The sequence below is a fragment of the Borostomias antarcticus genome (assembly GCF_949987555.1).
Source record: "Borostomias antarcticus genome assembly, chromosome: 8".
Classification (NCBI taxonomy): Eukaryota; Metazoa; Chordata; class Actinopteri; order Stomiiformes; family Stomiidae; genus Borostomias; species Borostomias antarcticus.
The window spans coordinates 5623663-5648974 of record NC_140241.1 but is presented as its reverse complement, the minus strand read 5'-3'; the positions used below and the strand labels follow the sequence as shown (position 1 = coordinate 5648974).

Below are 25312 nucleotides of genomic sequence, written 5' to 3'. Positions count from 1 at the left end.
AAACTATCCACTTCAGCGCCGAGAGAGTAAATACCACAAAAACAACACCAACAGAAATCTAAATCAAACAAATATGAAGCTGGGGTGACTTAGAAGGCTCCCAAGTCCAAAGTGGTTAAGGAGTAAGTGTGGGAGTGTGCAAAAACCTATGTGGCAGAAATTAATCAGATTGTGATTTTTTGAAGTGAGTCATCATCTCGGTGGCGCCCAGGTCAGCTTCTCACTGTGACTCCAGCATGGGGGGCACCATTTGCAGGATTGGTCGTGGTTAGTACCCCTAAAACAGTGACTTCTGAGATCCACCACACACATCAAAAGCCCCTGGCTTCTAAAGCTTTAAGGAGTGCTTTGCGTTTACAAAGGCAGGATCACACAGGTAACATAACTCCCAACAGGACATGCGGCTCTCATTCGATCCGTCATAGTATATCTGAGCCCTTGTCGCTATGCCTTAATTCACACGTCTTGTCAATTCCTTTGGCGGGCGACCGCGCCCTAACTACTCTCATGTCGGTCCCGTGTGGAGCATGACTCGGCCTGGTGGAGGCTGTGGACGAGGGTGTGGGGGCGGGGCCGGTTTACTGCTGCTCCTCCTCCTCGCGTAGGAACTGGAAGACGGAGGAGAAGTCTTTGCCGGCGTAGCCCCGAGCGCACATCATGCGGTAGATCTGGTGAGCAAGGGAGCCCAGCGGCACCGGGGTCTTGGTGTTGGTGGCCGTGTTTTGCGCAAGTCCCAGGTCCTGGAGGGAACGCTCAGAATTAGCATCGCCTTTACAAGTTTGTCAGTCCACTTCTTTGTGGAGCGAATGAGAGAGAGATATTTTCTGTGCGTGTGCGTGACCTGGACTGGTCAGAGTGGGTTATTATTATTATTATTATTATTATGTTATTGTGTTGATATTGATACGTTTTTCTACTGTGACCATTCTCACGGCCTAAGGAGGTATGAGCTGCCCGCGCTTTGGGAAAAATGTGAAAACAGGCCATGCAATAAGATAGCATGATAATCTTTAAATGTTCATTTGGTCTATTCCTCCCTCCTGTGAGATGATTATGGTGTGAGGGCTGGTTTGTGGATTTCCTAATATTGCTACAGAAAAAAGTATCGCTTTTTCAAGTTTGTCAGTCATCATCTGCCACACAGGCCGATCTCAAGCTAAATAGTGCTCTCCGTCACATAAAACCGTTCCATATGTAGAGGCAATGAGATGTAATTATAAGCAGGATATTTGTGAGTTCTAGGGAAAATATCTACCAATCCCATATTTATCGATGCACTGTATGTAGGCTAGTACGGAGCGGAGCAGCACATGAGACCCACCTTAGCCATCAGCTGGGTACCAAAGCCTCCCTGGTAGTTGTTCCCAGAGGGGACTCCCTCCATGACTCCAGGCACAGGGTTGTAGGTGTCACTGGACCAGCAACGGCCAGAGCTCATGTTCAGGATCTTAGCCAGGAGCTTGGGATCAAGGCCTAGTCTGTCGGCAGAAAGATACATTTTCTTCAAATTCAACACACATTACTTGAGATGAAATCTCAGATATCCAGTCGTGATAAGTGTTGCTTGGCCAGAGGCCATGACCAACCTCATCCCGAGATTCATTGTCTCAGACGTTCCGATCATTCCGATGGCTAGCAGCATATTGTTGCAGATTTTGGCTGCCTGCAACAAACCACAGGTTGGTTAGTGGTCCATAACTTGAAAACTGTGTAAGATTACTGATCATTTAGAATAATTCACACTTCTTACATAACGGGTGTACTCTATACATACCTGTCCAGTGCCAACCTGACCACAGTACACCACGTTGGCTCCCATACAGCTGAGTAGCTCCTTGGCTGCAGTGAACTCCTCCTCGACTCCGCCCACCATGAAGGTCAGCTTTCCAGAGCTAGCAGCCCCCACACCTGGAAATATCAACATATACATTAAGGAGCAGACAAACCAGCAGCACAAGTACACTTACAAGGGACATATGTGTGTGTGTGTGTGTGTGTGTGCGGGGGGCGTATGTAGTGGTGTTGACAAGTGTATAGTCAGTGTAATTAAAACAGTATGTGCTGTTAAATAAAGTAGGTCAAGTTCAATGTTTGTGCATAAGGCCCATTCTAATACAATTTCAGATTAATTTGATTCATTAATATTCCTAGTGGGTGTGCATGAACAAACATGCTTGAGAACTTGTTCAATCTGGTTCGATTGAAATTCTGTTCAGTCTGCTGCAAGGAATCCTTGAATGTAAAAGGTCTTTCTCTCTGTGACATGAATAAGGTGGGAAAACCACCATTTTGAATGGGAGATATATGTTCAAACCAAATGTATCAAAATCTCAAACAAGCAACTGAAAGTGTCAAAGTTTATACATAAAAAGTCAAGTTTTCGTTGGCCATGCCCTAACTAATACACAGTGTGTGGAGGGCCTCAGATCTATCAGCACACAACGTAAACACACTTGCATCTTGCACACACACACACAATTAAGATTCACTGCTCAACTAAATTATTAAAAAGTACACATGGAACCTGTCGTCCCCCACCCATGACGCATGTTGTCAGCATGTACAGCTGTTGAATGTGTGTGCTTTTCTAGTTTAGATTTATCTATAGAGCAGGCATATAGTCCCATCATATTTTTTTGTTTGGTCTGAACTGTAAGCTATTTATTCGAAAGTCAAAAGTGAATTAAAATATCAGTGATAATTAATGTATCATATTGTTAATAGTTAAAATGAGTGAACAGTTAATACTGGATAAAAGCGCTATATAAGTGCAGTCTATTTACCATAATATAAAAAGAACCTCAAGCGACTTTAACTTTCTGTAGGACACACAAGCACAGACTGATGCCCATGGCGCAGACAACCGCGTCATTTTAGCCGCTTGAAAAAGCAAACATACTAGTGAAACGTGGCCTATGAATATTGTTGAATAGGTGCATGTTCAATCATAACCTTAGATTAACTGGTGATAAAAATAAACAATAATTATCACAAGGAATTAACAATCAGACTTTGCAGATTACGGAGAACGTTGCATGGCCAGTATATGTTCAGAATTCCTTGCGGGATCATATTGAATAGGCTAGCCTACTTCCTCACTAATTTGTGGAGCGAATGAGAGAGAGATATTTTCTGTGCGCGTGCGTGACCTGGACTGGTCAGAGTGGGTTATTATTATTATTATTATGTTATTGTGTTGATGTTAAGTTTTTCTACTGTGACCATTCTCACGGCCTAAGGAGGTATGAGCTGCCCGTGCTTTGGGAAAAATGTGAAAACAGGCCATGCAATAAGATAGCATGATAATCTTTAATGTTCAATTGGTCTATTCCTCCCTCTTGTGAAATGATTATGGTGTGAGGGCTGGTTTGTGGATTTCCTATTATTGCTACAGAAAAAAAGCACTCTTTCCAACTGTGCAGCTGCCAAACCTCTCTCACGCATTCGAGGTGGGAGAGGCAAAAAATAAAGAACAGAAAACTGGCAAGATATTGTTGTTTACAGCTCCAGAAAGAACAGGGAACAACCGTAATTACAACAGTAATTATAAAACATGCAAGTTACTCAATTCAACAAAATAACCACAGATTGAGTTATGCCATGTGTGCAATTACTCAAGTTACTCAATTACTTAAGTCACTATTGATAAAAGCATCTGCTAAATGACTGTAATGTAATGTTCAATGTTCACATTCTCAGTATTTAGCATGTAGGTTGGTGTGCGGGTGTGACAAGGAAAGGATGGGATCCAACAACAGGGAAAGTATAGAAAATGTAGAATTTAGTAAGAGAGAATATCAGAGCAATCAAACATTAGATTGATACTTTACAAATCACAAGTCCTATCTAAGAGTATCAATATTATTCTGTTTACATGGATTGGTTGATCAACATTGTTAATCTTAATTGTTAAGTAAACAAAATAAACGAAGGCCTTTGAAAGAATCAGTGTAGGTGTCTGTGTACAGTTTGTAGTGCAAAACTTATTTTGATATCAGGATAGTGTATGAGCTCATCAGCTCAGTGTGGTACCAAAAGGGCAGAGTTAAAAAAGGAGGGATAGAGCTGGGTCTTATGCTGCGTTCCAGTTGCCTCAGGACATCAGACTTTACAAGTTTCCTGGCAAAAATGTAATCTGGAACGCCAGATGAAGTCATATTTCAGCCTCAGAAACTCTTGGGAACCTCACCAACCCCAACCTGACCTGACCGGAACTCCTCAACCTCAAAATCACAATAAGTGAAGTGAAAGCTGTAGTAATACTGTTTATTAGCATGTCAAGTCTTATTTGTGTCTAATTAAATCAGTTGTACACACAGCACTGTCCATCTTCTATTCATGGACATGTTGCTAGTGCTTCAGTGTATGTATGCGCTTTGCACTAGCACTCTGTACAGTGTATGTATGTGCTTTGCACTAGCACTCTATACAGTGTATGTATGCGCTTTGCACTCGCACTTTGTACAGTGTATGTATGCGCTTTGCACTAGCACTCTGTACAGTGTATGTATGCGCTTTGCACTAGCACTCTGTCCTGGCCCCGCAGTGGTGGGATGAACTGCCCACTGACATCAGGACAGCAGAGTCACTGCCCATCTTTCGCCACAGGCTCAAAACTCACCTCTTCAAGAAGTACTACCACGATCCTCCCTCTTAAGCACCTATTGTATTTTTAGTTTGTTATTCTTGCACTTCGCTCTCGGCACTAGATTATGCTCCTAGTCACTGATTTTAGAAAGGAAATGCAATTGTGAATTCTGGCAAGTAGCAGTACACTGACTTTTCCTATGTTAAATGCAATTATTGTAAGTCGCTTTGGATAAAAGTAATAATAGACTAATGTAATGTCTTCTGCAGAACGTGCATAGGCCCCCAACGGGCACTTGCACTAGTAATTTTAAGAATCTCAGGACAGAATACTGAATAATTCGCTCCTCTTAGTCCATGAGCCAGAACCCGAAATGAGCCACCACCAGTACCATCTTGGGGGAATAATTCTTCTGAACTTATTCATGTTCATGTAACCATGGAAACGAATCAATTGGTGTAGACATTTTGCTGTCCGGGTGAAAACAGCAGAATATTAGAGTCACAGTGCCAGAAACAGGTTGTGATAACGAAAAGGAAAAGAAAGTGTGAGATTGTGTCATAGATCAGGATACGGGAGAATTGGGACCCTGGGGGAAACCGCGAGAGGGCAATGAAAATCATTAGTCTCCAAGGAAAATAGGAAGGTTTGGCAAGTATGACAATATTCAACCCTACCCCATAAAACTGCCCCACAAGTAGACTTCAGTAGTTTCACAAAGGGGGTGCTTCACTACATAGGCACTTAAATGTCAATCTGGATAGCATTTTCTGACCACTGATACGAAGCTTAATTCCAGCACTCCTGCTTGGTGGAACACATTCCAGTATAAGGTGTTACCTGTAGAATTTGTTGTGCTTTAACCACACACACTACCTACGCCATCCAAGTTCAATGTAGGAAGCGAGACAGCCCTAATCCACGTGCACTGCCACAGGAAGGAAGCGTATAAATCATTGCTAATCTTTAGGACCCATCGTAAAATAAGCCAGCTTCTATTCATAGAAAATGGCTTTCCTCAAGTTGAAAGGCTGGGTTCAAACAAACTATGTGTGTATGTGTGTGTGAGAGAGTGTGTAGACCCCCAATACTGGGTGTGAGAGTTTTATGGCTGGGAACATTTCTGAAGGCCAAGAGCGCTTTCCTTCATTGTCCTACCTCCCACACACTCAAGTGAAGGTATACTGCTCTTTACAAACCCACATCTACATGAAAAGTAGCACGACAGGATAAGCCATTATGTCAATCATCAAAGGTAACGATGGAGTATTGACCATTTGAACCTGAACCTATTCTGACATCAAGACTGCCGTCCTGTGTAGAATCACAGAGTTCATCCCAACACACTTCACAAAAGAAAAATGGCAACAGACATGGTGAAGACACAAGACTGTGTGATGGTGATAGAAATACAGGGCTCCTGACTCCTGTTTCTCTTGAGTAAAAAGGGGAATAAATCAGTGTGTAACTGGACTGTTTTTTTTTTAGACTGCTTATGAAGGTCATTAGATCAAACTCCAGGTGCTTGTATTTGAAACCGACTGTGCTTGCCATCCATTTATATCTCATATCTTAAACTAGGCCAGGTCCAGCCTGGCTTATGTGCGTGGCTGGCTTGTTTCTGTTCAGGACTGGTAGGACGGAAGCTAGTGATGCAGAAATAGCTGTGATTTGAAATGACATGAAATAATGTCTAATAAATTAAGATAGGTCTTGTCACCTGGACAGATCAGTTCCAATGCTTCCAATGCTAATCCAGCACAATAACAGCGGGATAGCCAGTTAGCTCATGAGCTCACAACAACTAGCGGCAGCTTCCATAACATTAATAGTAGCGGTCAGTGGCTAAAGCAGTTACACTGATGATAACATAAAGTCATCCCCACCGGGTCTTGAACGCCGGTCTCCCAGGTGGGAGTCCAATGCTCTGACCACTACTCAGTGGAGATCGACGGGTTGGTTTTGGTGTCCTTCTTCCAGTCCCTAGTGTGGGTTGGGGTTAGAATAAGGGTTGGAGTTGGGACAGGATCTGGACTATAAGGCAAGGGGTAAAGGTTGGAGTGAAAGGATGAACATGTGGAGGTTTGGGGAATAGTCCCATAAAGTCATCCCCACCGGGTGTTGAACCCCGGTCTCCCGGGTGGGAGTGCAATGCTCTCACCACTACTCTACTTGTGCAGTGGAGATCGGCGGGTTGATTTTAGTGTCCTTCTTGATTTTGGTGTGCTGGGACTACTGTCTCTAGTGGTGCCAACAGAGAGATGCAGGCCAACATTGTCCGGAGTAAGTGAGGGAGGGAGGAAGGGAGGGAGTGACAAACTAGGTGCGCTGGCTTCCAGCCACGCACAATAATATACCCAAACTATACTCAGCATATAATTCATATGTACAGTATATATATATATATACATTGTGTATAGTGTATACCAGGTATAGTTTGGTTAGGTGTATAGTGAGGTGTATACAGAGAAGCTCTGGCCAGAGTCAGTACTTGCCTCCTGACACAGGCGCATCCATAAAAACTGCCCCCATCTTCTCAGCAGCCACAGCCATCTCTTTAGAAACAGCTGGGTCAATAGTGCTGGAGTCAATGAGCAGTGAGCCTTTCTTCACCTTCCTAGAGAGTAAAATACATGCTTTATACACTTATTCTTCCTTGAGAGCAAAACAAGACAAAAAGTGAATGTTTAGAGTACATTGCTGGAAGAAGGAAGAGAAGATGGATGGATGTGCTTACTTGAGAATCCCATTGGGTCCAGTGTACACTTCAATGACATTGGGACTAGAAGGCAGCATGGTGACAATGCGGTCTGCCTTGTCTGCCACGTCAGCAGGATTATCTAGAATCTGAGAACACAGGTATGTCCATAGGCACAAGCAGTGAAACGTAGGTCATGCATCTGAATGAAACTGATGATAAGAATCATATACAGTCTATGTTTTTCCTCGTCTTTATGCAAGAGTGATCAGTCCCACCTGGGCGCCCAACTCTTGGAGTTCTTTACAGGACTCTGGGAACACATCCGTAGCAATAACTGGGTACCCATGTTTCAGCAGGTTCTTTGCCATTGGGTTTCCCATGTTCCCCAGTCCAATGAACCCCACCTGGGTCTTTGAGGCCATGGACCTGGTGGAAGCTGGAATGGTGGAAACGTCCCATTAGCCACAGTATTGATTTAAAGGCCTATAATTCATACCTGACATGTCTTTCTATTTCAATGTTGTCTAAAAGCAACCCTGCCCCATCAATCTTTACTTAAGAAATGTACTCATGAACAATACTTGTACTTTTTATGTACTTGTTACACATGGCTAATAAACCTTTCTATTCTATATTCAAACATAAGCCCTATTTATAATATACAATGTTCGGGGGTCAGCCAGGTCTCATGCCATTCCTCTCCCACCTTCAAGAAGCAGTCACTCCTTGTATGATAGCATTGAGATTACTTACCCTACATTGTGATTTGCTACATTTAAACTTGGATTAAAACAGTGTAAACACACTACTTTACCTATCGTCTCAATCATAAAATCATGCGATCGTCTTGATTGCACCTTTAGACTTGACAGAGACGTCATGGGGCATTTCCCAAGCACGCAATCACATTATCGCTGTAAATTATTATTATCCAGTACCAGCTCTTGGTGGAGATGCGGATACGCATTTGACTCAACTTGTTGCTCGTGGCACCAGATGCAGCGTATCTCGTATCCACAAGACATTGGTAAGCTTGAAAGCTATTTGTTTTGCGGAAGCTGATGTTTTGTGTCCATATCCAACTGTTATTAACGAACAAAAATGTATCCCTATGCTCCCTAGCCAAATTGAAATGAAGCGAGCCTGCAGGGGCATGGCTGACCCAGTTTAAACTGTCCGACTTCAATTTAACGTTGATTTCGTCGCCTCCATTAAGTGAAAGCAAGCCAAATTTGCAGCTCTATGAAACTTACACAATTCTTACCGAATGCAAAGTCAACATGCTTAGAACACCTTCCCAGTAGTTTCCAGGTCCCCTGTAACACGGCAGCCATGCTTCTTTTCTCTTGACCTCCGATTACTGTGACGTTGGGTAGGTTGTAAATGACTCGCTTTCTTACCATTCACAGAGAGAATGCCTCACCTCTGCGTCCAATGGAAATGAACAGGGCGGGCTATCTCAAGGTTTGCTTTTCTAGACTCATAAGGGCATGTAATCAAAATTGTCGACGTACGACTTTTTGATAACATTGTCTGGGAAGTGTATGCGAGACATTTTTCTCCATGTATAACGTTTATATTTACTGACACACTTATAGACTTAGCAATTTATCTGAAATGTGATTATTATTTTAAAATGTCTCCACGCAGTTGTTTACAATCAAGCACAAGAACACTACTGTTCAAATAGGTTATTCGACTTGAACAACTGAAAAATGTTCCAAGGTTAATTCTAATTTCTTAATTTTGGCTTGGCTGAGTACTGGACTTTGGTCATTTGACGTCATGGTTATTCTTCTAGCTATTATGTATCTATTTCCTTTTAAAAGTCCGTGGTGTCTGTATCGATTTTTAGCCTAGCTACACTTACAGTTAACTGTTTCTCTTTTGGGTCCACATATGTTTCTCATAATTCCCGCAACCGATTTGGGATTGTTACAATTTTACATCAACCATATGGAATTCCCACCATGACAGATTCCGGAAATGACGTAGCGAGGGGACTTTAACGTTGTGTTGTTCCAGGAAGAGAGGAGGACGGGGAATGAACTGCAACCACAGCTGCAACTGCGTCAGGAGCTATTTTACCAGAGGCCTTTGGCTTTCACCTACAATTCAGAATGGCACAAGGGTATGTAATCGTTTTTTATGAATGGCTACTAACAGAAGAAAGAAGACATGCATTTGCTCTTCGTTTTGCTGTGGTTACTTAGTAACATTTCAGCCTGGCCTAGTCAACAAGCCCACGGCTAATGTAGCTAGCATTAAGTTAGCTGACGTTATCTGACTCCGAGAGGGGGGACATCGTACAAGGTTGACCTGTCCACTTCATATTTACGTTGTTAGAAACCCAAGGAATTGCTAGAGGGTCCTCATCACTCTCTAATTATTGGAGCCATCACGATTCACAATGTCCCGGTTTATGTGGAAAAGACAAGGGAGTTGAAAAAGTGGGCCTTCCTCCTTGCTATGTAATTGATATGCGTTGTAGTAGTGGGACGCTGAGATGTAACGTTAGCTAGCTAAGCTTGCTAGCATAGTACAGCTAGCCTGCGAGATGGTTAAAGGTAAACAAAAACATTGTGGCCCATAGACTAGAAACGAAGGTAAAGGTTACTAGTTAGCTAACTTATGCACGTTGTTGTCTCCATTCGCATGAATCTATAAAACAACCCCGTGGCCTCACCTAAACAACTGGAAGATGAGGCCCTCATTGGTAGCTAGCTAGCTAAATATTTAAAATGATCAATTTCCTATTAATGTCTATAGCCTCGTTGGCTTTTCAAGAACGATGGTGATTCATTTTGACACTATGACATTTATGTCAAGAGAGTATTAGCAACATGTTATTGACAGTGCCTTGACACGTAGACCTTACTCATAGGTTGACTGAACGATTGAATAATGATTGAATTCTTCGACCGTATCTCTCTATTTACTGGTGTTGTTTTAGACACATGTCATGCTATGAGTGATTGTGGCGTTGCTCAGAACAACACTGCACAAAAACAGGAATCTCCTGCTCATCCAGAGTAGCCTACATACCCCCCTACGTTCTTAAACGTAATGGCCGAGCTTAACTTTAATTATTCTGATAGGCGTATTATTTAGGCCTTGGCCACTTTTAAAGATTTTCCCCATGATGTGCTGTGATGCCATGCTCTTATCTCTTGGGGACATGTTGTGGAGAAGAAGTATAGACAGGAAGTATTGATAAATATCACATTTAGCAGATGTCAGCAGATTCTGTACCAACAGTGACATGAAAGTCAGCATATAACAACATTCAACATCGGTCTACATGTTGAACAGTCATATTATCAGTTCATATTTTTGTTTGGACTAGTTGTTGTTGTTGTTGTTGTTGTTGTTGTTGTCACTGGCATAGTGAAGAGCAGAGGAACAGATGAGCCTCTGAACCCCAGTACAATGCATGGGAACCACCCAAATGTTTATGACACAATGTCTGTTCAAGGAGGGATCAGTTGCTTGCACAGTGAAAACCCCTATGACTGACAAATAGTCTGGAGTTAAATAGGCCCACTTATTACCAACATATCAGCAACATATTTTGTTACTCTTCTATCTTGAGAACATGTGATCTGTTATAACCTATAATTTAATGAATTTATTTTGTATTATTGTATGTTTAAATCTAATAAATAGGATAATGAGTTGAGAGTAACCAGGGTTTTCCTTTCCTTCCTTTCTCATTTGCAACCAGTGCTGAGTGATAGATGGCGCTGTTCCTCGACGGGACCTCAGTTGGCAACACCATGGATACTTCAAACTTTGCCCATGTCATCTTCCAGAATGTGGGGAAGAGCTACCTGCCCCATGCTGCACTGGAGTGCCATTACACTCTCACCCAGTTCATCAAACCACACCAGAAGGACTGGGTCGGCATATTCAAGGTGGGTTATCCCCTCCTCCCATGCACATATTTTACAAACATAAAGGTTGATTCACACTGGCAAAAAGCCATCTGCATCAGTCCATCTTTTTGGTAAATTTGGGCGTGAAAGCTAATGGCCTCACTGTTCTGGAATCGATGTGGATCTAGTCTCTCAGATCAAATGAGCACTGTGATTCTTCGCTTCCCCCCTCTGTGTGGGCTGGAACGCACGCACACACACACACACACACACACACACACACACTCACACACTCACACTCTCACTCACTCTTGGGTCGTTTTATTGATTAAATTTCGATTTAGGTTAACAAGGTCTTTTACAGAAGGCAGATATAGACATATGGCCTGATAAAGAGCACATTCTGAGAAACAGGAGTTGTCAAATGTCAATTTAAATTGTTTCTTTTTCTGTCAACCCGAATCTAATTGAACAGATTAAATATTTAAGTCTGTACCACAAACTCCATCACAAACGTGTGGGAAGCATAGTGAAGTGGGTTTATCTTAGTTTGCCAGGGGGGAGGATCAAGTTGCTTAATTTCTGAGGGATGCTCAATGTTATGTTCTGAGCAATTCCACAATCAGTATTTGGCTCAGGATTCGATTGTAGTTGGATGGCATGCCACAATGCGGTTTACCCTTAAGCGAAGCACCTACTGTGGCAGAGCGTTTATCAAAAGGGCACTATATCCCTCAGCCTCAAAAACACTGAGTAAAGATGGAAAAAAACGATAGTGGATAATAAATCCTTCACATGTTCCTGGTTGTGCTGACAGACGGGAGGCTAGGTGCCAAGCTCCTATAGTCACAGGAGACAGATACCTGGCTCATGACTCACAGTGCCTGAAGGCTGTTAGCCAAGCCTCAGACATGAAGCTGCTGTCTCCCCCTAGTGATATGCAACAGCTTTTTTCTCTCTCCTCAGACTCCGTTGATGAAGGTTAGTTGTAGCGGATGATTCTCCTGTCCCTCATCTGATGCTGCGCTGATCTGAGAGTTGGCCATAGGATACATAAGACACCGTGAATGCTTTGGCCTGTAGTGCTGTACATATGTACAGTACATTTAGTACATGCTCTTGTTTGAACATGAGCAAGCACAACCTCGGTCCCGGTGATGTCGGAACATTTACCGCGAGGCGTGTTTAGAAGTGTTGTATGCATATGCATGGTGGATGAGTGTTGGAACAGGTTGTCAGTGGCCTAGGAGAAGGCAAACAGACCTGTATAATTAAGCTGTCACTGAGCACAGCCCTGCTCTAGTGATTCATGGACCACCTGTCTCTGTGCTGTTACTACTAGGCTTGTGCAGCTCCGTAAGTAGGTTATCGAGGCCTATGTGGGAAAATTCTATTCTAAGCATGCTGAACGCTTGCAAATGAGATGACTGATCAGGCCGGATTAGTCAACAGCTTTTGTCTGCGTGTTACACAAATCTATTCAGCCTCAGCCCCCGTGGCTTTCACGTCGAGTCCTAGTCCAGCGTTGTGGTTCTGTTACAGACCGCGGCTGTGATTGGATGTTTGTAACGGTATTTTGGTCCACTGCCGCCCTCCCAGTGTGGTGTGGAGGTGCCGGCAGGCCCTCCGGCCCTGTGGCCTCCTCACACGGGGCTCTCACCCACTCTCTCCTCTGCCGCACTAACGAGCGGAGCGCCGAGGACTAGCCCTCAGTAACGACCGTCACTAACGATATGCGCTCTTTAATTGCTTCCTGTTCCTAACTGCTGGAAGTGGGACCCCCCCCTCCCCCTCCCCCTCCCAATCATCCAGTATATCTACGGCTTTGATCGACATTAACATCATTGTAGCCTCAGCATGAGACACTGGCTGCGTTCCGAATCGCATACTTCTACTTCTTACTACCAGTACCTACTACAGCTGCCCTTAGAAAGTACGTACTTTGCAAGCAGTAGGCATCCAATTGGGACATACTACCTTGTCATAACATTGCGCCTTGAAATTTGCCCACATCCGTCGCTGTCCATAACGCGACATTCGTCTACAGCTGTCAACTCGCGCATGTGACGCACATTTCCGCTGCGCAAAGGATTGTGGATCAGAATAGCCAGAAAAGCCTGCTGGCGTGCATACTGCAAAATACGACTGGATGTAGTAGGTCATCCTGGTATTTTTGCCATACTGCATGTGGCATACTATGTATTGGGACATACTACATTCTGTTTTGGCATACTATATAGTAGGGTAGTAGGCGATTCGGAACGCAGCCACTGTTTCCCCACCCCCCTCCCCCTCTCCTCTTCCCCGGGAAAATTATGGTCATATTTTTCTCTAGTGGTAATGTTAAGTATGTTTTTTGGGTGTCTTTCCAAACATTTTTTTATTGGATAGGTGTTAGGCTGGCATAAGTTCTTGGGCGCCCTTGTGAACGTTCTGTGCAGCCGGTGTAATAGTGGGACTGGCCTTGTTTTGGATGCGTGTGTGTGTGCCTTAGCATGTATTCAAGGAAAGCCAGCCAGCCCAATGTGACTCTGATTTTGTTTGACAGTTTTATGGCAGGCGGGCTGAAATTATGGATGTATTTTCTGTGCTCGCCCCTCATCAGGAATCAGTTAACAACACATAAAGTTCACATTATTACATCTTGGTTTTCATTTTGAAGCATGTATAAAATTTTCACCTATTTTCCTCTTCCTGTTTGAGGTGAGTTGTAGCTGCTTTTCCACAATTGGACCTGTTCACAAGCCATGGCCACATACACGTGCCAGCCAGGAAGTGGAATAGTTAAATCACTGGTCCCTCCCTCATTTTTTGACATGTTCTTACACTGTTCATGGTTGTGTTAGACTATACAAGGTTATGGACAAGATCACGTTGAATGAAAATGACTTATTACCCTGTAGAGCCATAAACTTATCTTACCACAACAATCAGATTGCGTCAATTCAGGTGTTGTGTCTCTGCTGGTCCTGGGCTCATGGTGTTTCCTCTGTGAGCCGACTTGCTCTAGCGTTATTATGATAATGATGTGAGCCCTTGTGTTTAATGTGCGACAGGTCGGTTGGAGCACAGCGCGGGACTATTACACATTCTTGTGGTCCCCTCTTCCTGACAACTACGTGGAGGGCACTGCGGTCAACAGAGCTGTAGTGTTTCAAGGTAAAACTTATACCACATGTTTTTAGATAACTCAGCCACCTTTGGTAACCACACGATCAGAGAGGCCCCTTCAGAGGGGCTGTTAAGGCTTTTGTACCAAAACAGCAGACGCAGTAAAATATAAAAATTCTACCCCTAGGGTTTTCGGGTGGTGTTAACAAGGCCATTTTCATGGTATCTTTATTCAGATCGGTCTGCCTGGGGTTCAGCTAAGGTCTGATGTGTCTCTCCTGCAGTGTGTTCAGCGTGAGCGGTGACCGGTTTCTTTTCCCTCAGGATACTACGTTCCCAACGACGACGGGGAGTTCTACCAGTTCTGCTACGTGACTCACAAGGGAGAGATCCGCGGCGCCAGCACGCCGTTCCAGCTGCGCGCCAACAGCCCCTTGGAGGACGAGCTGCTGACCGTGGAGGACGAGTGCAACTCGGACATCCTGGTGGTCACCACCAAGACTGGCTTCCTGGAGGTGCGGGACCACGTCGCGGCTCCGCCTCCACGTCTCAGGCTTTTATGAGACAGTCTCACCTGAGCTCGTTGGCTTGCATCTTGGTTGGCATACTCTAGTAGAATAGCTGTGCACATCCACCCTGTCTTTAATCCAGGGGCAGGGTGAAGGAACATGCCAACCCCAATACTTTATTCAACTGTAGCAACTATCAACCCAACAGGGTCTTCACCTCACATACGCTCTCAACCACAATCTAATACCATATACATAACCAGGGCTTGGTGTGACCTTTCCCAAACTCAACCAGCTTCTCTTATTATGACTAGTTTTTTATAGATATACTTTTATTGTTCTGCACCTTAAAGGTTTGCTCTTCTAATTTCGTTGTACTTGTACAATGACAATAAGGACATTCATTCATTAATATATTCATTCATTCATTCATTCTTCCTCTCTGCAGAAAAAGCTGGAAGAAGCACAGAGGGAGAAGGAGGAGCTGGTGAAGACCATCGCCCTCCTCCATCAAGAGAAGGAGCAGCTGGAGGAGGAGAAGGAGAGCCTGCAGCAGGAGTGCGAGCAGGAGAAGGAGAACTGTGCCCAACTGAGACGAGAGAATCAGGTGAGAGCCAGAGAGAGTCAACTCTCAAAGGAGCGCAGAGGAGCAATCTTCTAGTTGTTCCTGTTCCAGAACTTTGCTCATGTACTCTGGGAGTGAAATGGTGTGCTTGGTTAGATACTTTGATATAGCGACGTTAAAATAGATTATAAATGTAGTAGAGCATCGAATTAGATGTGTTATTTAAATGTTTTATGAGATTTATTTGGACATAAGGTTTACGTAAAGTAAATCAGGTGAGGAGATGAGATGTTGGTTGCTGTTGACCTGCAGGTCTGGTCTGGTCTGGTCTGGTCTAGTCTGGCCTGGCCTGGTCTGGTCTGGCCTGGTCTGGTCTGGCCTGGCCTGGCCTGGTCTGGTCTGGTCTGGCCTGGTCTGGCCTGGCCTGGCCTGGCCTGGTCTGGCCTGGCCTCACAGTCTCTCAGCACCCCCTAGTGTGAGCCTTCATTATGCCCTCTCTGTTTGAAAAGGAAGACTCCACACACTATTCACCAAGCGCATAAATCTGATCTTGACAGTTATGATCCCCTGTATTATTTTAGTTATGATTCACTTTTCATAGCTTTAAGTGTATCTTAAAACCGTGTTAATGATAATCCCTATGAATGTAAACCTCTTAGGCTTAAATTGGCTTCAAGATGAAAACAGATTTTGTGGGTGTTAATTTTACGACCAAAGTTTTATGTTTTTTTTTAACGTGCTGCGAAAAAATGATTTAAAAATTCTGCCTATAAACATACTGTACAGAAAGTAAACGTCCTTCGCTTGTGAGCGGCCGTGTAGTTAAAAAGCAAACTCTCAGCTTGGCAGCAGGGCATGTTTATCTGCAGTCGGGTTCGCCACTCAAAAAGTTCAAACTTTTTTCTCCTCAGGCTCCCTGCCACAGACAGACAGAGTACCGTTTCCACGGCGAGCTGCATTATTAGCTGTCCATGTTTGTGATTGAATCCATCAAGGTCTGGACTGGTGTCTGGCACGGGGTGGGAGGGCGGTGGGGTTGGGGGGGGGGGGGTTAGCCTTGATCTCCGCTAGCAGCCCGCCCCAGCATTCAGCTTCTCTCTTTATGACTGTGGAAGGAAAGCCGGAGTGGAAAAAGATCTAAAGCTTCGTGTTGTATTGAGCTCAATATAATCCTCCGTTGCAGACTTTTGATCTCTCAACTTGACAGCCTGGAGGCAGATGTAAAACAAGATGACACTTGATGCAAACTTATGGTTCATGTCGACAAAATCTGTTCTGTTCGAAATATCTTTTGGTTGTTTTCAGTATGCCGAAGTCTCATGTATATTATGCTCCAACCCCTCTGTTCTCTGTGTAATACGTATGTCCTTGGCCTCTATCTCCCCTAACACACACACACACACACACACACACACACACACACACACACACACACACACACACACACATTAATCTACAGTTGCCCTGGTCAACACTCTCTCTCTCTCTCTCTCTCTCTCTCTCTCTCCCTCTCTCCCTATCTCTCCCTGTGTGTGTCCTAGGAGGTGCAGAGCTCATGCCAGGCCCTGCATGAGGAGAGGGAGGAGGTGAAGAGGAGGCTGGAGGAAGCCACAGCCAGGGTCCTGCAGCTGATGGACGACCTCATAGGTGTCACCCAGAAAGGCCTGCAGAAAGAGACCGAGTTGGACGGGTGAGTTCTGGACATGGGGGATGGGGGGGGGATGGGGGGGGGGGGGTGGGGGGCAGCCATTCTGGTTTACTAGCTTTGTCTGAGGCGCTGGGCTGACAGGCGATGGAACTCACTGCTCGCTGATTCGGCCCCCAGCCTAAAGGACAGGGTGAAGAAGCTGACCCTGGAGAAGGAGGCCCTGGAATCCCATCTGAAGAACGAGAAGGACGAGAAGGAGCTGTACAAGGTAACGTTTCCTCTCGCCCTGACACGGCAGCGTGTTTTTTTTTTCCTCCCGAGCGGTCTGAACAGCTCAGGCACGCTCCGTTCCCGCTCCGCTCCGGTTCCGTCCCGGGTTCGACCGCCTTTCCTGTGTTTTTGTTTTTGTTGTGGCGGGCTCTACTGAAGAGCCGCCACTGGCACGCACGCTGCCGCCACGGAAACGCAGTCAAAACCTGCACTTAAAACTAACTCGCCCGGCACAGAGTGGGGCCGGACGAGAGCATTTTATGGGCCCTCTTCAATCTCTGTTTTATAATTAAGGTCATGCAACGTTTATTTTAACTGAAAAATTCTGGCAGGTACGTCGTGACGCCGTGACGGTAAATCACAGAATGTCCCGCGGGCGGCGAAGACCGGGCTAGAGTATACAGTAGCAAATAACTTTGCGGGACTTGGCCCCGCCCCCCCGCCCTCCGGCACGCGTCTCAGTCGCCGTGTCGCGTGTCCCTGCAGATCCACCTGAAGAACCGCGAGCTGGAGAACACCAAGCTGAGCGCCGAGCTGCAGATGCTGAAGGCCGTGGACGTGAACAAGGAGAACACCATCGCCCAGTTCAAGGACGAGGTGGGCCGCCTGCGGACCTGCCTCAGCGAGAAGGACAAGCAGCACAGAGAGATCCTGGCCAAGGCCTCGCCGTCGGTACGCCCGCTCCGCACCGCCGCACGCCGCCCAATCACCCCGAAACATACCGGTCTCGGCATGACTTAAGCCTAGTTTATACAGTATAAGAGCCATAGCTGGAACAGTATTAATTAGGCCGTAGTTGACCTCTGTGCTGACCTGTCCGTGTGTTGACCTGTGACCCTGGCAGGGGGAGCTGAAGGCCCTGAAGGAGCAGCTGCGTCAGAAGGAGGAGCAGCTCCAGGCCACGCAGCAGCAGTCCTCCATGCTGGCCGCCGAGCTGAGGGACGCGTCCAGCGCCCGCGACCGCAGCATGGCCGACCTCTACCGCATGAGGCTGGAGGGCGACGCCCTGCGCCAGGGCAAGGCCGACGCCCAGGGCCAGTGCGCCCGCCTGGAGCGCCTGGTCGACCAGATGAAGACGGAAGCCCGGCAGGACGCGGTAAGGACAGACGGCCGTCTCTTGTTTTACGCTCTCGGACGCTTGGCGTCCCGCGCCGTTCCTAACACGCGGCTCGTTACCGTCGCCGGGTTTGCCGCGGACGCCGGCGTTCCCCCGTGTGTGAGCTTGCGTTCTGTGCGCTTGTGTCCACCAGGAGGCCAGGGCCGAGGCCGAGGAGGACGCCGGCGCCGACCCGTCCGCCGTGGCGGACTTGCAGAGGGAGGTGGAGGACCTGAAGCTCAGGCTGCACATGGCCGCCGAGCACTACAAGGAGAAGTACAAGGAGTGTCAGAGACTGCAGAGACAGGTGCTCAAGCTCTCTGATCAGCAGGGGGTGAGTCTAGTACACACACACACACACACACACACACGCGCACACACACACACACACACATCAGGGGACACAGAATCAATGACAAATTGTGCTTGATTTTGTCTGCAGGACCCGAAGAGAGGCGCAGCAGCAGAGGCCATCCCAGTCCCTGTGTCTGTGAGTCCAGACACCTCAGTGCCAGGTACTACACACACACGCACACACACACACACACACACACACACACACACACACACACACACACACACTCCCTTCCAATAATCTGCTCAAAGCCCCCCATATTACCGGCAACCTAATTTATCGTGCCTCTGTTATCTAAATGTCTGACCCTCACCACCCCTCCCTCCCTGTCCCCCAGGTAGCCCTGGCTCTGCTGACCCCATGCTGGAGGCCATCATCCAGGAGAAGCTCAAAGGCATCAACAGAGAGGCCTCCGAGAGGAGCGACAAATACAAGAAATGCAAACAGATGCTGAGTGTAAGAACCCTCACGCTCGCCACGGTATCTCACGCGTTCTCGCACGCACCCAAATCCATCAGCCAAAACAGTGTAGAAAGAGGCCGCGCCTATTGCGTAACACGACGGCCGACGACGAGCTACAGTAGACGACGGAGGTGTTGTTTGTCGACCTGTAGGAGGAGAAGGAGCGTAGCTGTATGTTTGCCGATGAGCTGGCCAAGATGGAGGTGAAGTGGAAGGAGCAGCTGAAGACCAATCAGAGCCTGAAGCTGCAGCTGGCAGCCGAGGAGGACCGCTTCAAGGTCAGTAGGCAGCAGAGGTGACCGCTAGTCTCTCACGAGATCCGCCGGCATTTTAGCGAAGGCTGATCTGGGACAGAGCTAGTAAGTGAAGTTGAGGAGACCCGGCAGGAAGTGAACAGACATGAGAGAGATTCATTACACAGGCCCGAGACCTCCGAAGACAGGCTAGGCATCGCTGCTCATTTGTGTATCGCCGTTTTGATTATTTTGTACAGAGCAGAGCAGCTTTTGGATGTGACGGTCCCCAAGCCTGCTTTATCGCTGGTCTAACTCAAAGATCCAGCCTTTGATGGCATCTCCACTTCAGCACGCACCCGGTGACAGTGTTGTTTACGAGCAGGCCCGCGCTGAGGGGCCATTTTACTGCTGTTTATCTGAGCGCTGGAGACAGCTAAGGCTGCCTGGCTAATGCAGCGTTTGGCTCCGGACGAGCGGATATTTGTTTAGTGTCTCACAAACGAGTTGTTTTGGTTTGAGGTACACTGTACGTATTTCAATCTTCAGCGAGTACACTGGCCTTTTATGGCTATTATTAATGTTACCCACTAGCGAACTCTCGCTTTAGTAACATATCTGACACTGGCTTCATACATTATTGAAATGCTCAATCTTGAACAGCGAGATCCTTTGAGAAAATGTTCCATTAACGTTAGTTTTGTGTTTTCTTTATCTTTGACTGCAGAGTCAGGTGGCTGAGAAGGGGCGTGAACTGAAGGAGCTGAAGGATGCTCTCGCCGCTCTGGGGAAGGAGAAGGACAAACTCCAGGGGGTTCGTGATGGCTTTCATTTTCTTATTTAAAGACTTCTACTAAAGGCTATAGGCTACAAATGGCCTGAAAACAGCGATTTTTCCCTCTCCTAATGGTTTGGGTTTAACATGTCTCTCTAATTTGGGAAGCAAAGCAAGTGAGTTCTTATTTTCCATTCAATTACTCTGGACCACAGCTAGGTCCACGCTGACCAAAAAGACGCCGTGAGGTAATGGCGTTGCAGCTAAGAGGAGCAAAATGGCCCAATTTGAGGTTTAGACTAAATTAAATTGGCGCCTGCAACAAACTTCAATAAAACGCAGCCTTCCATTCCCTTTGAAAATTAGGAGTTTCTTTTTAATGAAGATGCTAATTAAATTGTTTGTGAGAGAGCAAGCAGCGAGTCAGTCCACAGCCCCGGAGCTGCTAGGAGTTGTGGCCAGTGATGTACTGTCTAGAGAGAGAGAGAGCTCTGATGCAGAGAAGCTGTCTAATAGGTAGTGAGTTCCTGTCTTCACCTCCCAGACACATACGTCAATACTGTTCACACATGCTGATGTCTCAGGGAACTTCTTGCTAATGCAAAAAAATCGAGATTTGTGGTGTTTACAAGAACAGGGCACGGCATTGGATAGAAATAGAGCGATGTTCTAAGCGTTCCGTGGCCGTTGTTCTCTTTGTGGTTCCCAGCAGGAGCTCCAGAAGGGAAGCCCCAGGAAGACAGAGCAGGTGGCGGAGGACATGAGCTTGGAGAGCATCCAGTCCATGTTCTTGCAGTACCCCCTCCCTTACACCCAGGACACCCCCACACCGCTGCTGGTCCCCCAGAGCCCCGCCCAGCTGCACTTTGGGAACCCGTACTCCACCTCAGACACAAGAGGTAGACCTCCACCCTCTTCCCTTACTGTTATCTGGTGAAGGGGCGCCGGCACAGTCCAGGAAATTGATCACAAAAAAGTCTAATCCAGACTCAAAGAACATTTAACAGTTTTAGATCATTCAGAGCCTATTATTTATCTTGGAGAACTTCATTTAAAAACAAATACATCCAGTTTTAGACTTGGTTGTGTTCAACTGAATATATTTTGTGTGTGTGTGCGTGTGTGTGCGTCTGTCTCTCCTGCAGACGGAGCGGACGGCGAGTTCTCTGACGACCAGCTGCTGCGTCTCCCCCCCGTGGGCCCGCCCTCCTGGGACAGTAACGTGGTGTGCATCCAGCCCGCTCGCAACCTCAGCCGCCCGGACGGCCTGGAGGACCCCGAGGAGCAGCAGAACAACAACAATAACGTGAGTCGCCGCGAGCCCTCGCTCTCCAGAGTGGCGGCCCGACGGTGTGAGCATTGAGCCGGCGGTGTGTGTGTGTGTCTCCCAGGGAGGATTGGGGGGGGGGGGGGGGGGGGGATGAAGAGCAGTGATGACGTTGAGAGATCCTTTCTTGATTAGACTACACTCAACACAGTCAGACTACAGTCAACACAGTCAGACTACAGTCAACACAGACTAGTCAACACAGTCAGACTACAGTCAACACAGACTACAGTCAACACAGACTACAGTCAACACAGTCAGACTACAGTCAACACAGACTAGTCAACACAGTCAGACTAGTCAGCACAGTCAGACTACAGTCAACACAGTCAGACTACAGTCAGCACAGTCAGACTACAGTCAGCACAGTCAGCACAGACTACAGTCAGCACAGACTACAGTCAGCACAGACTACAGTCAACACAGACTAGTCAACACAGTCAGACTACAGTCAGCACAGTCAGACTACAGTCAGCAGTCAGACTACAGTCAACACAGTCAGACTACAGTCAGCACAGTCAGACTACAGTCAGCACAGTCAGACTACAGTCAGCAGTCAGACTACAGTCAACACAGTTAGACTACAGTCAGCACAGTTAGACTACAGTCAGCACAGTTAGACTACAGTCAACACAGTCAGACTACAGTCAGCACAGTCAGACTACAGTCAACAGTCAGACTACAGTCAGCACAGTCAGACTACAGTCAACACAGTCAGACTACAGTCAGCACAGACTACAGTCAACACAGACTAGTCAGCACAGTCAGACTACAGTCAGCACAGTCAGACTACAGTCAGCACAGTCGGATGCAGGTGTGTTCTGACGATCAGAGAGCAAATGTTATTCAAACCTCACAGGCACGCGGGCACACTCTTTTTTTCTGTCGAGTCCTGGTGTTTTTGATGTGTGGTTGTTTCTAAAGCTACTGTGTCCCTAGGGCAATGCCAATGAACAGCCGGCAGCGACTGAACCCCACAGCCCATTCTTGAATGATGGACAGACACCCTTCTGCTTTGAATCCAGGTAACTAACACATATTTGCACTCACTTACTCACACACACACACACACTTTGTCCGAAAGGCTGATCACTACATGCAGTTTAGTATTTTTATCTCTATTTTCCCATGTAAAACCTGTGCAACATAGCATGTGTAAAGTGTTTGTTCTGCTGTGTAGACCCCCCCCCCACCTCAGTGTCCCAGCAGACCACCCACGTAGACTACAGACAGATGCTCTCTATTAGCCTGCACTCCTGGTCTGCCAACATCATCACTTGGCTCTCTCTCACTACCTCTCCCACCTCTCTCTTTCTACCTCTTTTATCTCTCTCTCTCTCTGTTTTTCCACCTCTATTCTCTCACTCTTTCTCCTGGCCCTGTGTAGCGTGGAGATCCACAAGCGCTGTCCTCTGTGTGAGGTCATCTTCCCCCCCAACTATGACCAGAGCAAATTCGAGGAGCATGTGGAGAGCCACTGGAAAGTCTGCCCCATGTGCAGCGAGCAGTTCCCGCTGGACTGCGACCAGAAGATCTTCGAGAACCACGTGCTCACCCACTTTGACGGCAACATGCTCAACTTCGACTAGACGCCTGGACACGTAGAGCGAAGACATCCGGTCCACTTAGCTGTGTGTTGCCACTGAATTAAAACTCACATTGCACTCTTTTCCGCATGTAACGGTGTGAAGATCCGCTTTTAGGACTGTTATTCACCTTCAGTTTGTAACTTACAGTATGCTTAGAGAAAAGACCTTCAAGGTGGTGTGATTCTCCAAAAAGACGTTATCGAATTTAAATTTAGTTTCTAACTGAGGGCTATCTGAGAGGGGAAACAGTCTTTTACAAGCCTTGAGTAGTCCCTTGGATTCACATTTGTTATTTTGGGGGGATTTGACTTCTGTACACTCACCTCTGCTCCAAACCATTTTGAAAGATCTGTATTAAAAACTATACTTAAATCAATCAGGGAAAGTGGCTCCATGTTTACCAAACATACATTGAACCCTCCCAACCAAATGCTTCCCCCTAAGCTTCATAGTATTCAAGTCAGGTATTCATTCTTTTTAGAAAGCAGCCTTGGTGCACTATATGCAGTCAGGGAGAAATTATTGCTTCTGTGATTACACCAAATGACCTAATCATATGTTATCAAATAATCTATTTTAGGATAATGTTTTAAGGCCTTGGCAGTATATGTTAGATGAAAGAGACCTCTCCTGCATTAGTATAAGTTGATTTCTTCAGATTGTGTTATTTTACCCTCTACTTACAGTAGTTGTGTGTCTGGCTAAATAACTCATGCCTCATCTCTCTGCTGATCAGTGCATGCCACTGTTTTATCAATCTCTTTCTCTCTTAGTTATTTACTTCATAAATTATTCCTGTCATAGAGACCGTTCATTTCTTTGTGTGAGTCCCATGTATCAAGAAAATCTGAACTAATAAAATGTCTGTTTGAAACAATATCCTGCTTTTTGTTTATTTGGACATATTTTGTGACATACATCAGAGGCCATTTTATTGTTTTCAAATGTAATCAGGTTTACATTTATGAAGCAGCATATTTTTGTTGTTGAAGAAGAAAGTACAGTACATCGGTACATCACTGTCAGTTCCCAATGCAACTTTTTGTGTTGCCTTTACAATACACATACAGGCAAGATTGTTCTCCAGAAACATACGAAAATATAATTTAATGCACTTACACTGAAACATAACAATACATTCACTTTACACAATATATCAAATACTTCTGTACTGGCAGTATAATACTGTAACTATTTTTATCTAAATATAAACGGTAGTTTCATAACATTGACTTCCATGCAGTGATGATGTTTGAATTGATAGCCCTCACTCTCTGGTCCCTGGTGGAATCCTGGACCTTGTGGTTCTAGGATACCTCAGTATGGCACACAGCACTCACTGTGCTTCCAGGGTTCGAGTTTTGTGGAAAACCTTTTAGCCCATTCATCTTGTTAACGTAAATAATACTCATTACATTGAAAAAGGCATTATTTATGATTAAAATAATGGTTGTTGGTAATGTATCAGCGACCCCCACAGATGTATTACATGACATTACATTACAATAATGTAGCTGACTCACAAGTACATATATGATCTTACTGCTTTCATGGGAGCTCAGCTCCCTCTGGCTCCCACATAACTCAAACCCTGTGTGCTGCACTCAAACGGGCGGTATTCAACAAGGTTATAAAAGGAAATATGTGGCACTCAACTGTAGGTCTCTCTGGTTATGTAAGGATGGAGTCCCACATCATTTTTTAAAAGACTACATCAGGAGTCTGGCAGACAGGAGAACTACAGTAGCACATCACTTGGACCAGGATGTCTCCATACAAATGTCGAGCATGAAGGTCTAGCTCAGACTAGGCTAGAAATGAATCATCTTGCTATAGAAATATACTCATTTGGAATGCTATGGTCTCCAGTTCAAGGCAACCATATACATAATCTCATAACATTGAACACTGGAGGTCTGGTGAAAAAAACAAACTTCCCTTAAAATCAAAGGGGAAATCTAGTACAGAGGCACACTCAAGTTCCTTTGTCTCCTCACTATATAGTAACTACATACAGCAAGGATAAAGCTGACAAGATGCTGTATACTGGCAACGCAACATAAACCATTCAAAAAGAGTTGGCAACTGGTTACTAGAAAGTGCTTAATATATCCAGCAGGCTGAGGTGAGGACCTGTCACATGCCTGGGGAGGGCCACGGAACACGGGGAATAACTACGGATTCCACGGAACAGCTGAGCCGTAACAC

General features: G+C 45.8%; 2 protein-coding genes across 6 annotated transcripts; one reads left to right on the top strand and one right to left on the bottom strand.

Moving 5' to 3' along the window:
- Window positions 1-8634, bottom strand: hibadhb (3-hydroxyisobutyrate dehydrogenase b). Its single transcript, XM_084442620.1, has 8 exons — window positions 8554-8634; window positions 7565-7725; window positions 7326-7435; window positions 7084-7205; window positions 1775-1908; window positions 1587-1663; window positions 1322-1478; window positions 1-740 (listed from the first exon to the last, which is right to left on the bottom strand). Exons 1-8 carry the CDS (start codon window positions 8621-8623, stop codon window positions 579-581), a joined length of 993 nt encoding a protein of 330 aa, XP_084298746.1. The 5' UTR covers window positions 8624-8634; the 3' UTR covers window positions 1-578.
- A 653-nt stretch (window positions 8635-9287) lies between these two features.
- On the top strand, window positions 9288-23973 carry tax1bp1b (Tax1 (human T-cell leukemia virus type I) binding protein 1b). Of its 5 annotated transcripts, none has more exons than XM_084441640.1 (18): window positions 9288-9420; window positions 11014-11203; window positions 14221-14323; window positions 14600-14790; window positions 15233-15391; window positions 16891-17039; window positions 17175-17265; window positions 17754-17939; window positions 18112-18363; window positions 18518-18697; window positions 18806-18878; window positions 19056-19174; window positions 19333-19458; window positions 20141-20227; window positions 20901-21087; window positions 21334-21494; window positions 22455-22540; window positions 22903-23973. In XM_084441640.1, exons 2-18 carry the CDS (start codon window positions 11027-11029, stop codon window positions 23102-23104), a joined length of 2529 nt encoding a protein of 842 aa, XP_084297766.1. In that variant the 5' UTR covers window positions 9288-9420; window positions 11014-11026; the 3' UTR covers window positions 23105-23973. The 5 variants fall into 5 exon arrangements, with proteins under 5 accessions (XP_084297766.1, XP_084297767.1, XP_084297765.1 ...); XM_084441641.1 differs by having other exon boundaries at window positions 20898-21087; window positions 22473-22540; XM_084441639.1 differs by having other exon boundaries at window positions 20898-21087.
- Window positions 23974-25312: the final 1339 nt, after the last annotated feature.